This window comes from Schistocerca nitens, chromosome 4 (genome assembly GCF_023898315.1).
Source record: "Schistocerca nitens isolate TAMUIC-IGC-003100 chromosome 4, iqSchNite1.1, whole genome shotgun sequence".
Classification (NCBI taxonomy): Eukaryota; Metazoa; Arthropoda; class Insecta; order Orthoptera; family Acrididae; genus Schistocerca; species Schistocerca nitens.
The window spans coordinates 712,151,853-712,166,988 of record NC_064617.1 but is presented as its reverse complement, the minus strand read 5'-3'; the positions used below and the strand labels follow the sequence as shown (position 1 = coordinate 712,166,988).

Sequence of the window (15,136 nt, the reverse complement as noted above, 5' to 3'; positions counted from 1 at the left end):
ATATTAAGGACTCCCCACTTACATTTGCCATATTTTTTTAACTTGAATGGCACCTTCCATTTTAGTTTGATAGTTCATTTCCTATTTTGTACATGACTTAGATTCTTTACACCACTCATCATGTTAGATAGACTACTTTAAAAAAAAGAAAAGAATAGCTAACACACAATGATGGCAGGTAACTACCAAAGCAGTGTCACCTCGTGGATGAATTGATGGGAAACACAACTATCCAGATGTTACAACCAGCGATATTAACAATCACACTCCAACTTGACTGAAAAATGAAGCAAATGCTATGCTAAAAACGGTGCTGTTGGCTTGCCATCCATGTTTTCAAATTTACTTGCAAATTTTTATTTACTTTTTTTGTGACCAAGATTGCCAAAAACACAAGTGTTGATTGAGGTCTCTTGGTGCTCTTACCTGTAATTTGTTCACAGATTCCTGAACAAATGGAGAGAATGGAAGAACCAAGCCACTCATTTATCATGTACAGTTAACACCTACACATGTGCTTACTTATTTGGCATGGCATGGTATGAAAATTACTTTATAAAGGTCATGGTACACAGGGGTAATGCCTTGTTAGATTGCCAACTGTAGAAAATTACTGTGAGAACTAGGGAGCCCTGGTTCAAAAAGTTGTGAACAAACAGTAGCTTATGTGTAAACCCAGACTTTTATCAAGTGTAATAATGGAACATGCTCCTTGTCGTGTAAGAGACTCTTTGGACTCCACACACAGGGCGAGGTTTTCTTTGAGATTATTGCAGAAAGCACAATGTCAATGTTCAAAAAATGTCCGGTGTGAGATGCAGTCTCCAGACGGACATGGGCCGTTTGAAGACTGTGACCTGGCCTTGCTCCTTGCCTCCAAGCACAAAGACTGAGAGTGGGACATGGGGCTCTGGTGTACAGAAGCCACTGGTTTGCTGCTGGGCACGACTTGCACTACTGGCTCGCGGTGCCTGAAGTCGGCGCTTCTCTGTAGTGGCCAGTGCAGGGGGCGGTGACAGGCTGCGCATCTCCAGTGCCTCGTGGCCACTGCTGTTGGCAGCAGATGTGGTGGTAGCAGTGGCAGTAGAGGTGGCTGCGGGGCAGCAGGGTGATGTCGATGCCTCCTCCAGCAGGCTGTCATGGGGACTGTTGAGGAGCCGCGCATAAGAAGTTCCCGAACCATTCCCAGTTCCATCATGCCATGACTTGCGCTGTGCCAGTATTGTCTGGATGTCTGGGCCAAGGTAGTTTGGATTACAGAAACCAAAAGGCCCGTCATGCACTGGGGTTTTGGCCTTTCCAGTCTTGGCACTGGCTGGACGTGGATACTCACTTGGTGGGGAGTCTCCCTGCTGGGAACAGCATGGGTGGTGACCCTCAGCAGGACTGGGCCGGTTGGTGTAGACACTGTAGCTGCTGCGGTTCACAGTCTCCAGACTGGCATAGTCAGATGTTGACAGCAGAGCACCTGTATCATCATCTGTGGTGCTCCCATTGGGCCCTGTGTTGAAGCGCACGGATGCTGACTTTGGTATTGGACCACATACGCCACCAAACCTTGTTGCACCATCCACTGCAGTAGGTGTGGCACCTGTATCGGGAGTCTGTGGCTGGAACTGACGGTGCAGTCTTGGAAAGTCACCTGTGGGAGTTGCCACTGTTGGTGGCACCGGTCTCACGTGCTTAACAATCGCAGCAGGCTCCTTTGGCGATACACAGTCAGCATCAAACTCATCTTCTGGGTCGATGAAGACAAGTTTAGTGACCTCCACGGGTGTGAGTGCTGGGGTAGGGACAGCAGTCAGCGCACCAAAGTTGGGGACGGACACAGGATCTCTGGTCATGGAATAGCCACCATTGCCACCATTCCCCCAGGAAGACGTGATGCAGGATCTGCCCTCATCATAGTTGGCAGTCAAGTAGTCTCCACATATGGTCTCCATGGCAGTATCTTGGCAGTCCTCCTTTTCAGGTGAGTCACTGTAGCCATTGCTGGCTGGCTCACTTTTGCGTGCGATCACATTAGCGCTCTGCGACTTCACCATGGCGGTGCGGCGGTCATCAGTGGCAGATGAGGAGGCACTCGATAGCAGCAGGCTCTCAGTGCTGTCCTCATGGCTGAGTACACTGTAGCTGCATTTGTGGTGGCTTAGCCGTGAAAGGTTGATCTGTGACAGCTTGGAGATCTCGCGCAGAAAGCTGCCCGCTCCTCCGGCACTCGTGTCAGCTGCCGCATAGCTCACTGTTGTAGGCCGGAAGGCATATTTGCGTGCCTCTGAAGGTGCTACACGGTTGTGGCGCACACTGCGGTCCACAGAGCCACCACGCTGGTGATGCACCATTGCTGCTGTTGCTGCTGTCAGTGGAGCAGTCTGCTGCTGCTGTTGCTGCTGCTGGGATGTATGCTGAGTATGGTTGTGGTGGCCATCACTAGGTGGCAGTAGCAGCAGGTCAGACACTGCCAGAGCAACACTCTCTGCCCTTGGTTGTGGTTTAGGTCCTGAAAGAACGGTGAGTCGTTCCCACGTTTCGGTTCCTAGAAAAAACCAACATGAGATGTTATCAGTTATCTTTGCAATACAAGGAATTTCAAAAACAAAGTGCAGATATTAAAGCACACACATTACTCAATGCTCTACAATTTGTAATAGTACACAAATTGCATTAGACCACACTCTACAGGAGAATTAATCAGTACTTTCTTTAATTATGCTTTTTATTTCATCTGTGGGCCAAGAGCACACCCAAGACTTGAGCTAAGGGCACTGTCAATGATTTAAAATAACAAGCGATAAACATTTTCAAATTGTTGAATATCTGTTGTGGTACATTAAGTAAAGTTCCACTCACACTGAATGCATTTAATAAAACACATTAGTTACTATACTATTCACACATTTCCCTCACAGCCACGGGGGAAGAGATGGTCATGCTGCTACTTTTGTCAAAATCTTCCTGCAGCCATTGATTGAACCATCTGCCTATGAAAGAGGGTGCACTCACTAGCCTACTGAAGCTTAAAATTTATCTATGATCACAGATTAAACTATTGATTATACTTAAATAAAGGCTGTGACTTGTATCGATTTTTTTTTTGGGGTGGGGGTGGGGGTGGGGGTGGGTGGGGGGGGGTGTTGAGGTGCAGCATATCAGTGTCTTTGGGAGTGATAAAATAATTTTTCTATTTCGTGATAAATTAATGTTCAGGGTACCATATACTTGCTACTTATGAGTATCCGTTTTATGTTCTGCCTCTGTCTGTGTACACTGGGTATGCCCAAGTTTGTTGGTGCTGTTCAACTCGTGAACAAGGTGCCCTGTGTTCTGCACATTATTCAGTGGCCAGTTGCATTTACAAAAAAGTTGAAGCACTTCCCTTTTTCTCTCTCTCATTCTCCCCCCCTCCCTCCCCCCCCCCCCCCCCCCAAAAAAAAAAGAAAGAAAAAAACTGTCAAAAGATAAAGGAAATGCCTCTGTCTTCTCAGAGTTATGCTTTCTTCTCCTAATATGAACTCTGCTTTCTTCTACTATAGGTGCTACTGATTCCCACTATTTATGTTACAGTTACTTCTAAGTGTTGTATCCTTTACTAAATCTTAGTTTTTTCATACCACCCATGTCATTATGTCAGCATAAAGTAAAGTATGGTGAATGTCTTGTTAGGCGTAAGAGAGTGCTTGGTGGCTCCACTCTTTTCAGTATAAATAAATCAACAAACAACAATAAATAAATAAAATGACTCCATAGCCTCAAGCATCATCAGATATTTCAGCTAATAATCATTAAATTCTAGCAATCAGTAAAATAAATGATAATGTAAATCTGGATGGGATCCAGTTTTACTCACCACAAGGTTCATGCCTTTTCATGCAATCACATCATTTTGTCCATGATGATTAGAAAAAATGAATGATGGAAGACCAGAGCATAATATATTATCACAATTAAGATCAGTGGAGATAAAACACTAGTTCACTTGTTCAAGAAAGGGGGGGATGGGGAGCCTCTTTCAGTGAGAAGTGAAACGTCCATGAATTTTGAAAAAGATCACAGTATCTAGTCTGTCTCAGTGAATTTCCAGTAATCTAAAGCCCACTGATAAAGTGAAGTATTGAGTGGTAATTTGTTTTCAGAGGTTGAAGGGAAAAAACGCACAGCAACAATCCATTCTGAGTTAGTGGAAATGTATGACTACAAATGACCATGCCATGGTTAGGTAATGCAGATGCTTTCAGTTTGGTTAGACAAGTCTGAATGGCACAGAATGAAATGGCAGGCCCTCTTTCTATGAAGAACTCGAAATTGCAAGAGAAGTGAAGGGTCTCGTGTTCACAATTGAGGTAATCGTGGAAAAACTGAAAATAAGTCATGGATCAGTTTTCTGCATCTTCTGCAACATTTGGAACATAACAAAGGTTACCATACATTGGAGTCTAAATGCTCACATCCATTGAAAACGTCCACCAAACCAAGGCAGCAGAGGAAATGTTGCAGATGTGTCAGGTCAATCCAGAAGACTTCTTCAGCCATGTAATTGCCATGGATGAGTGTTGGTGTCACTATGACCCCCAAGACAAAGGAGAGTTGCAGGCAGTGAAGATATGTTTATTCAGCACTGCTGAAAAATGGGAAAGCCTAACACCTTCCGATATGGCGATCCTGAATGCTTCTTCAGAATGCCAGGGGTGCTTGTAGGTTATGCCTATAAGGGGCAAATTGACACAGGAGAACCACAGAAATCTCCTGGCAGCAATCAAATGCGAAGACCTCTCAGGAGGTCTTTTTGCTCTATGACAATGTGTCAGCTCATTCTACACAGGACACAGTAACACATGCTTCTCTGTGTTCACGGTCTTTCACAAGATGTACATCGGTGGAAATAATCTACTGGTAGACTCTTCCATGAAAGCACACTCTTGCAATTTTAATAGTAAATCACACCATATGGAACCTTGTACCATAAAGTATAAATGATGACATTCATTGTAAGTATAACAGTATTATTTTGATTAGCATTAAATGAAAGATTCATTTTAATAATTACTGTGATTTACAGAATGTACAGTACCATTAAGTGTGTTTATTACTTAAGAGTGCACTGTTGAAATTCAAAGTAAGTGTATTGAAGAAGTAGGTTAAAAGAATTTGGAACATTGTGAGCTTCCATGAGACATTACGAAAAGTGGTAAATTGCTACTAGACATTTTGAGTGTGTACTACTGATGGATTCAGCAATATATGTGGTACAACATAGGAAGGAAGGAAGGAAGGAAGATTAGACACCGTAGGAGGTGGTGCCTTCACTGCAGTTGACAAAAATATTGTGTCTACTGAGGTCGAAGTAGAGAGTGATTGTGAAGTTATCTGGACACGTTTAACGGGGCTAGGGGAAATGAAGTTAATTGTGGGGTGTTATTACTGGCCACCAGGTTCCGCCGTGACAGTTCTAGAATCATTCAAAGGGAGTCTACATTCTGTATCGCAGAAGTACCCGGATCATGCTATATTAGTCGGAGGTGACTTCAACCTACCTATTACAGACTGGGATGTCTATGGATTCATTACAGGTGGTACAGACAAGCCATCGTGTGAATTAATTTTGAACACATTATCCGAAAACTGTCTTGAGCAGCTAAATCAACAGCCAATGGGTAATGGAAATATTTTAGATCAGACCTCATCGATGGTGTCAGTGTTGAGACAGGAATTAGTGATCATGATGTTGTCATTATGACTATGGTTGTGAAAGTTAAAAAGTCAGTCAAGAAGGCTAGGAGAGTATTCTTACTAGACAGAGCAGATAAGCAGTTGTTAGCATCCCACTTAGTAAATGAATTGCCTTCATTTACTTCCGGTATGGTGGATGTGGAAGAATTATGGGCAAATTTTAAACATTTTGTAAATCACGCATTGGACAAGTATGTGCCGAAAAAATGGGTTACAGACAGAAAAGACCCACCGTGGTTTAACAGCGCAATTTAGAGAATGCTCAGGAAGCAAAGGCAGTTGCACTCGTGGTACAAGAAAGATCGGGAGAATGAGGACAGGCAAAAGTTAGTAGAGATTTGTGCTGCTGTAAAAAGAGCGATGCGCGAAGCATTCAACCACTACCACCATCACACCTTAGCAAAAGATCTTGCTGAAAACCCAAGTAAATTCTGGTCTTACATAAAATCGGTGAGCGGGTCGAAGGCTTCCATCCAGTCACTCACTGGCCTGGCAACAGAAGACAGCAAAACGAAAGCTGAAATTTTAAATTTAGCATTTGAGAAATCTTTCACGCAGGAGGATCGTACAAACATACCACCGTTTGAGTCTCATACAGATTCCTGTATGGAGGACATAGTGATAGACATCCCTGGGATTGTGAAGCAGCTGAATGGGTTGAAAATAAATAAATCACCAGGTCCTGATGGGATTCCAATTTGGTTTTACAGAGAGTACTCTACTGCATTGGCTCCTTACTTAGCTTGCATTTATCGCGAATCTCTTGCCCAACGTAAAGTCCCGAGCGACTGGAAAAAAGCACAGGTGACGCCTGTATATAAGAAGGGTAGAAGGACGGATCCTCAAAATTACAGACCGATATGCTTAACATCGGTTTGTTGCAGTATTCTCGAACATATTCTCAGTTCGAATATAATGAGTTTCCTTGAGACAGAGAAGTTGCTTTCCATGCATCAGCACGGCTTTAGAAAGCATCGCTCCTGCGAAATGCAACTTGCCCTTTATTCACATGATATCTTGTGAGCCATGGGTGAAGGGTATCAGACGGATGCCACATTCCTTGACTTCCGGAAAGCGTTTGACTCTGTGCCCCATTGCAGACTCCTAACTAAGGTACGAGCATATGGGATTGGTTCCCAAGTATGTGAGTGGCTCGAAGACTTCTTAAGTAATAGAACCCAGTATGTTGTCCTCAATGGTGAGTGTTCATCGGAGGTGAGGGTATCATCTGGAGTGCCCCAGGGAAGTGTAGTAGGTCCACTGTTGTTTTCTATCTACATAAATGATCTTTTGGATAGGGTGGATAGCAATGTGCAGCTGTTTGCTGATGATGCTGTGGTGTACGGGAAGGTGTTATCGTTGAGTGACTGTAAGAGGATACAAGATGACTTGGACAGGACTTGTGATTGGTCTAAAGAATGGCAGCTAACTCTAAATACAGATAAATGTAAATTAATGCAGATGAATAGGAAAAAGAATCCTGTAATGTTTGAATACTCCATTAGTAGTGTAGTGCTTAACACAGTAACGTTGATTAAATATTTGGGCGTAACATTGCAGGGCGATATGACGTGGGACAAGCATGTAATGGCAGTTGTGGGGAAGGCGGATAGTCATCTTCGGTTCATTGGTAGAATTTTGGGAAGATGGGGTTCATCTGTAAAGGAGACCGCTTATAAAACACTAATACGACCTATTCTTGAGTACTGCTCGAGCATTTGGAATCCCTATCAGGTCGGATTGAGGGAGGACATAGAAGCAATTCAGAGGAGGGCTGCTAGATTTGTTACTTGTAGGTTTGATCATCATGCGAGTGTTACGGAAATGCTTCAGGAACTCGGGTGGTAGTCTCTAGAGGAAAGGAGGCATTCTTTTCGTGAATTGCTACTGAGGAAATTTAGAGAACCAGCATTTGAGGCTGACTGCAGTACAATTTTACTGCCGCCAACTTACATTTCGCGGAAAGACCACAAAGATAAGATAAGAGAGATTAGGGATCGAACAGAGGCATATAGGCAGTCATTTTTCCCTCATTCTGTTTGTGAGTGGAACAGGGAGAGAAGATGCTAGTTGTGGTATGAGGTACCCTCCACCACACACCGTATGGTGGATTGCGGAGTATGTATGTAGATGTAGATGTAGAGGTTAGAGTTCAATCCTTTCAGTCATGGCATCCTCATATAAGGACATACACTATGTGATGAAAAGTATCTGGACGCCCCTAAAAACATATGTTTTTCATATTAGGTGCATTGTGCTGCCACCTGCTGACAGGTACTCGATATCAGCAACCTCAGTAGTCATTAGACATCATTAGAGAGCAGAATCAGGTGCTCTGCAGAACTCAAGAACTTCGAACATGGTCAGGTGATTGGGTGTCACTTGTGTCATACCTCTGTACATGAGATTTCCACACTCCTAAACATCCCTAGGTCCACTGTATCCAATATGATAGTGAAGTGGAAACATGAAGGGACATGTACAGCACAAAAGTGTACAGGCCGACTTCATCTGTTGACTGACAGAGACCGCCAACATTTGAAGAGGGACATAATGTGTAATAGGCAGACATCTATCCAGACCATCACACAGGAATTCCAAACTGCATCAGTATCCACTGCAAGTACTAGGACAGTTAGGTGGGAGGTGAGAAAGCTTTGATTTCATGGTCGAGCGGCTGCTCATAAGCCACACATCACACTGGTAAATGCCAAACGATGCCTCGCTTGGTGTAAGGAGCATAAACATTGGACAACTGAACAGTGGAAAAACGTTGAGTAGAGTGATGAATCACAGTACACAATGTGGTGATCCGACGGCAGGGTGTGGATATGGCGAATGCCTGGTGAACGTCATCTGCCAGGGTGTGAAGTGCCAACAGTAAAATTCGGAGGTGGTGGTGTTTTGGTGTGGTCATATTTTTCATGGAGGTGGCTTGCAGCCCTTGTTGTTTTGGATGGGTCTATCACAGCACTGGCCTACATTGATGTTTTAAGCACCTTCTTGCTTCCCACTGTTGAAGAGCAATTCAGGGATGGTGATTGCATCTTTCAACATGGTTGAGTACCTGTCCATAATGCACAGCCTGTGGCGGAGTGGTTTCATAACAATAACATCCTGTAATGGACTGGCCTGCACAGAGTCCTGACCTGAATCCTATAGAACACCTTTGGGATGTTTTGGAATGCCGACTTCATGCCAGGCCTCACCGACGGTCATGTATACCTCTCTTCAGTGCAGCACTCCATGAAGAATGAGCGCCATTCCCCAAGAAATCTTCCAGCACCTGATTGAATGTATGCCTCTGAGAGTGGAAGCTGTCATCGAGGCTAAGTGTGGACCAACACCATACTGAATTCCACCATTACCAATGGAGGGTGCCATGAACTTGTAAGTAATTTTCAGCCAAGTGTCCAGATACTTTTGATCACATAGTGTGCCAAATAAATGGTGAATATTTTAATATTATTTAAATTTTGTCATTTGTAATTGTTGTCCTCATATTATCACAAGCAGAGAGTACATTTGAAAACAGTGTTGACGTCTCCTGTCAATCTGTTGTACCACAAAACAAAACTGAATGTGCACAGTCACATGGATACTTCCCAGTAATCTTTGTACCTCCCATTACCAAGGTAATATCTTCTGAGTTTAGGTAAAAAAATTTATTTGTGTGTAGAGAGGTGCATTGTTGAAGATGAAAACTAAAGGTGTCTTTCAGAATGAAAGGTAAGTATCATATTTATAGCTTTATACACGTCTCCAAGTGAGGACATTGTGATTGAAAGGTTGTAATAGCATAGAAATTTAGGACATTATTTCGCTGTCTTATTGTGATTTCACAATGTCCTGTGTCCAAGACAGACAAAGGCCACTTACAGAAGAAATTATACAGCTCTTTAATTCATCTGAAATTTATGATCTATCCGATGATCCTGGCAATCATTTTGAACAAGAGGACAATGACAGAAGTAAAGTTAGACGTTTTATATCATATGGTATATTGTAAGCTGAGTAGCTGGACACAAAGCCCGATAACTGCATGATATGTGACAGAGAGATAATCACGAAACTCTCGTTCCATCCAAACAACAATGCATTGACAGCAAGAATGTTATTGTTGCATATGAATTTGTTACATTGCAGCCAACCTAAAGCTGAATAAGAAAAATATCCATGCTAATCATAACAGACTGAAAGGTAGCTTTGAATGTCCAGATCGGTAAGTCTGTTCAGGTGCTTTGTATCTGGACATTGCAGGGCCCCAGCCACACCTATTGGGCATTTAGCAGGATTTGCACAAAAAAAAACAAGATGCAGTTAGCTGCTTTTGAAACTGAACATGATCTTCAACAGCCCTTTTTGACAGTTTATAGCTGATTTTGCAATGTGAAAGTGGATGCATGTTTGCTCATGCAACTGATATTGCGTATGTAAATGCATGGATTGAGAACCAGAAAAATGCATCAGAATTAGGTGCTCCTAAAAATAAGACCCTTGATTTGCTTCACTTTAGGGCAAGTGTGGCCAAAGTACTGACAATAATAGATAAGCCAGCTGCCAGGAAAAGGGGCGTCACACTAGTGAGAGTTCAAGTACTTAAAAATGAGCTGATGCAGAAGTTCATCCAGAAGCTGAAGTTTGCTTGGACGAAGTTGGACATCTTCCAATGGTCAGTGACCAAAAACCATTTGACAGGTGCAAGAAACCGTGTTGCAAAGGCCAAATCAAATATTACTGCATAAAATCTAACATTCACTTATGTCTGGATAGAAAAAAAAATTATTTCTTTGATTATCGTTCTTCACAAGCGTAAAACCATAGTTTATGTATATCATCATTAAGTAAACTTTGTGTAATATATGTAATTTGGTGAAACAAAATCAAATAAAATACTTTGACTTTTCGACTTATACTGCACCCACTTGAACACAATGTCCTCATTTGGGGATGCGTTGTATCTCTCCCTTGGGGGGCACCTTAGAATATTTTATATATCTGAAAAATCATAATTTAATTCAAAGAACAGGATAGCAAAGCCACAATTTTCATTTTTTCAGGAAAAAAGTAATTCCTGACCGAAAGGGTTAATGTCCCATCAACAGCATGGTTATTAGAGACAGTTCTACATAGTCTTCCAGTATTGTATAACACATAAGTTTAGGAAGGAAAGATTATCATAGAAAGTTAGCCAGAGTTTTTTAACACAGAAAATGATGATAATTATTTATAAAGATGGAGTGCTGAGGATTCTATTGCAATTTGCATGTGGATAGAAGGCTGCAGAATGATACAGTGATTGAGAAGACAATGACCGTAGAGAGGCAAAAGTAGTTCGTGGTCTTGGCTGGATCTACAGTGGGAGAAAGTGAGAGTGGAGGTTGCAGACAAAAACACAACAGTAGTGAGAACAAAGGGTGGGTCTCTGTGACGTACCATAGGAAAGAATTCATTGTGAAAGCCTGTAGTGCCCAATTGCCATTGTCAAAACTACATCTCAGTTTAGGAGTAGGTCAATGAATGATAGAAGGGTTAAACATCAAACAGTGTCATAACACAATTTTCATTGAAAATTTGTAAATTACTTACATTTAGGTTTTCTATGATTAAGTAGACATAATATAATGAAAATAATTGTTAAAATAAGTTTCATACTATCAATATCTTTTCATGCAGCAGTATACCCCAGAAATTTTTAGTATAGCAATTTACTAACATTTGTGACTCCTTGAGGTGAAGACTCATTCTAATGGTATGAGACACTTGAACTTATAAAATTCAATAAATACCATTGCACAAAATTAAACCAAATGAAACTGTAGAATTCTTCACCTTTTTTGTTACTGTTTCTTGTAGAAAATATCAAATGTACAAACACAATTCATTAATTTATAATGAGTAAAGAAAAAAGTAGGTAGTGCTAGAATACAAAATATTCAGTACTCTCACTGTCATCAGTGTTCTGATGACATTTTGAAGAATATTTGTTCAAACTATAAATTAGCTGACTATTTCCATTTAATTTGTAGCTTATAAGTTACAACTAGAGTACCCCAACAATAGCCCAGCAATAGTTTGTCAAAAACTGCTTCTCCATGTGTGCAACACACTGATGAAATCGCTAGCCATGTTCATGAAATCGCTAGCCATGTTCATCAGAAACCGGTCTGCAAACTTTAGGGGAGAAATTGAAGTGTATGAGAGAGACATTACATCTAATGTTTTCATAACATGACAACAGTTCCCCAAGAGACTCTTTAATCTACAGGGTGTTACAAAAAGGTACGGCCAAACTTTCAGGAAACATTCCTCACACACAAAGAAAGAAAATATGTTATGTGGACATGTGTTCGGAAACGCTTACTTTCCATATTAGAGCTAATTTTATTACTTCTCTTCAAATCATATTAATCATGGAATGGAAACACACAGCAACAGAACATACCAGCGTGACTTCAAACACTTTGTTACAGGAAATGTTCAAAATGTCCTCCGTTAGCGAGGATACATGCATCCATCCTCCGTCGCATGGAATCCCTGATGTGCTGATGCAGCCCTGGAGAATGGCGTATTGTATCACAGCCGTCCACAATACGAGCACGAAGAGTCTCTACATTTGGTACTGGGGTTGCGTAGACAAGAGCTTTCAAATGCCCCCATAAATGAAAGTCAAGAGGGTTGAGGTCAGGAGAGCGTGAAGGCCATGGAATTGGTCTGCCTCTATCAATCCATCAGTCACCAAATCTGTTGTTGAGAAGCGTATGAACACTTCGACTGAAATGTGCAGGAGCTCCATCGTGCATGAACCACATGTTGTGTCGTACTTGTAAAGGCACATGTTCTAGCAGCACAGGTAGAGTATCCCGTATGAAATCATGATAACGTGCTCCATTGAGCGTAGGTGGAAGAACATGGGGCCCAATCAAGACATCACCAACAATGCCTGCCGAAACGTTCACAGAAAATCAGTGTTGATGACGTGATTGCACAATTGCGTGCGGATTCTCGTCAGCCCGCCCACACATGTTAATTGTGAAAATTTACAATTTGATCGCGTTGGAATGAAGCCTCATCCGTAAAGAGAACATTTGCACTGAAATGAGGATTGACACATTGTTGGAATAACCATTCGCAGAAGTGTACCCGTGGAGGCCAATCAGCTGCTGATAGTGCCTGCACACGCTGTACATGGTACAGAAACAACTGGTTCTCCCGTAGCACTCTCCATACATGGACGTGGTCAACGTTACCTCGTACAGCAGCAACTTCTCTGATGCTGACATTAGGGTTATCGTCAACTGCACGAAGAATTGCCTCGTCCATTGCTGGTGTCCTCGTCGTTCTAGGTCTTCCCCAGTCGCGAGTCATAGGCTGCAATGTTCCGTGCTCCCTAAGATGCCGATTAATTGCTTCGAACGTCTTCCTGTCGGGACACCTTCGTTCTGGAAATCTGCCTCGATACAAATGTACCGCACCACGGCTATTGCCCCGTGCTAATCCATACATCAAATGGGCATCTGCCAACTCCGCATTTGTAAACATTGCACTGACTGCAAAACCACGTTCGTGATGAACACTGACCTGTTGATGCTATGTACTGATGTGCTTGATGCTAGTACTGTAGAGCAGTGAGTCATATGTCAACACAAGCACTGAAGTCAACATTACCTTCCTTCAATTGGGCCAACTGGTGGTGAATCGAGGAAGTACAGTACATACTGACGAAACTAAAATGAGCTGTAACATGGAAATTAAGCGTTTCCGGACACATGCCCACATAACATCTTTTCTTTATTTGTATGTGAGGAATGTTTCCTGAAAGTTTGGCCGTACCTTTTTGTAACACCCTGTATATGAAACTTTCCCAGGCAACCTTCTCATCGCCACGTAAAATGTCATCCATTGCCATCTAAAATGTCATCAAACTGCTTACCTGCAGCTTGTGACACAATAGTTGTTGGCTTCACTGCCCCTAGATTTCTAAGTCCTGCGCTTGATTCCCAGATGGTCAGAGAGTTTCAGGGACTTGGTACTTGTGTTGTTCTGATCATTTCATCTCACTTTTATCGATGCACAAGTTGCTGAAGTGGCATCAAATAGAAAGACTTTCAGCACATGGCTGACCAACCCTAGAAGGGCCTTCCTGCCATACGATCATTTAATTTGGATCAGACTGCTTATTTCTGAAAACCTCTCATATCTGTGGGACAATGAAGATATCCTGTTTGACTTTTGATTCTCAGTTTTTCAATTTTTTGATAATGTTCTTTAAGACCTCACCTTGGTCATTCGTTTTCTTTAAAAAAAATTCCAAGAATAATATCAAAAAGCTCTTTACAACAAAAACATGCACTACACTCACTACCACTTATAGTACTAATTGGTGTATGGTGCTGAACTGGTATGATGTATGCACTGAATAATATGTTTATTATACTGTTTCAGTCGTAATGTATGTAGCTATTATACATATACATTGGAAATAAAATTCTTCTTTTTTACTTTATGGATGAAAATCTTTGTAAAACAAAAAAACAGTGATGAGTTTTAATTTTTCTGTGATGGCTGTAATCAACACAATGGAATTCATGAAAATTAGCTAGTTTTATGCAATTTGAATTTTTACTCTTATATGGTGTGGTCACTATGTGGAAGACAATTGGACAAGTTACCACCAGCATTGCGCATTGCAATTTGCTAACACAATTGTCCCCGTGAGTAGAGCTGCTAAAGGCTGGCATAGTGGATAATATGGCACTGAGTGTACAGGCAGCACTTCCCTACCAAAGTGGAACCTCCAGAGGTCGCTGGTGGGATGTCCGTCCCGCTCTCCACCAAACAGTAGCATGGACGAGGGCAGCCGGCAGGCAGCATGCGAGTGAAGTGGCCCGGGGCCTGGCTTGGCACGCACCAGGCTCCATGCATGCGACACTGTTGGCATGACACAGGCAGGCATTAGGCTGCACATAGTAATAACTTGTGAGATGCTTGGCAACTGGTTCCTGAGAGCCCTTACTCAAATTTTGTAAGTGTGCTATAAATTAATAAAACATGTTATATGAGAACAGTTTTCTACAAAACACACACACACACACACACACACACACACACACACGCAAAACCACATAAACTTTTACCCCTTGAAGGGGGTATTTTTTGTTGTTGATAATTTTTCTGGGTTATAAGGCCGTGGTCCATGGAATACTTCTATTCCTAATGTTTCGTCCGATACTATGTTGGACATCCTCAGAGGTATGGCTGGTCATGTTGAGTCCAACGTAGTATTGGACATAATGTTAGGAATAGAAGTATTCCATGGACCACGGCCTTATAACCCGGAAGAATTATCAACAACAGTACCATCCGGTCGTGAAAGCCTTCATTGTATGGTATTTTTTGTGCCTGCTCC

General features: G+C 42.1%; 1 protein-coding gene across 1 annotated transcript in view; it reads right to left on the bottom strand.

Annotated features, from left to right (window-relative positions):
- Window positions 1-333: 333 nt before the first annotated feature.
- Window positions 334-15,136, bottom strand: part of LOC126252759 (uncharacterized) — a 358,940-nt gene continuing 344,137 nt past the window's right edge. The window contains exons 6-7 of the mRNA XM_049953681.1: window positions 14,512-14,658; window positions 334-2,536 (exon numbers count right to left, since the gene is read on the bottom strand). Of these exons, the coding sequence (XP_049809638.1) occupies window positions 795-2,536; window positions 14,512-14,658 (1,889 nt within the window). The 3' untranslated portion in view covers window positions 334-794. The remainder of the gene's footprint in view (window positions 2,537-14,511; window positions 14,659-15,136) is intronic.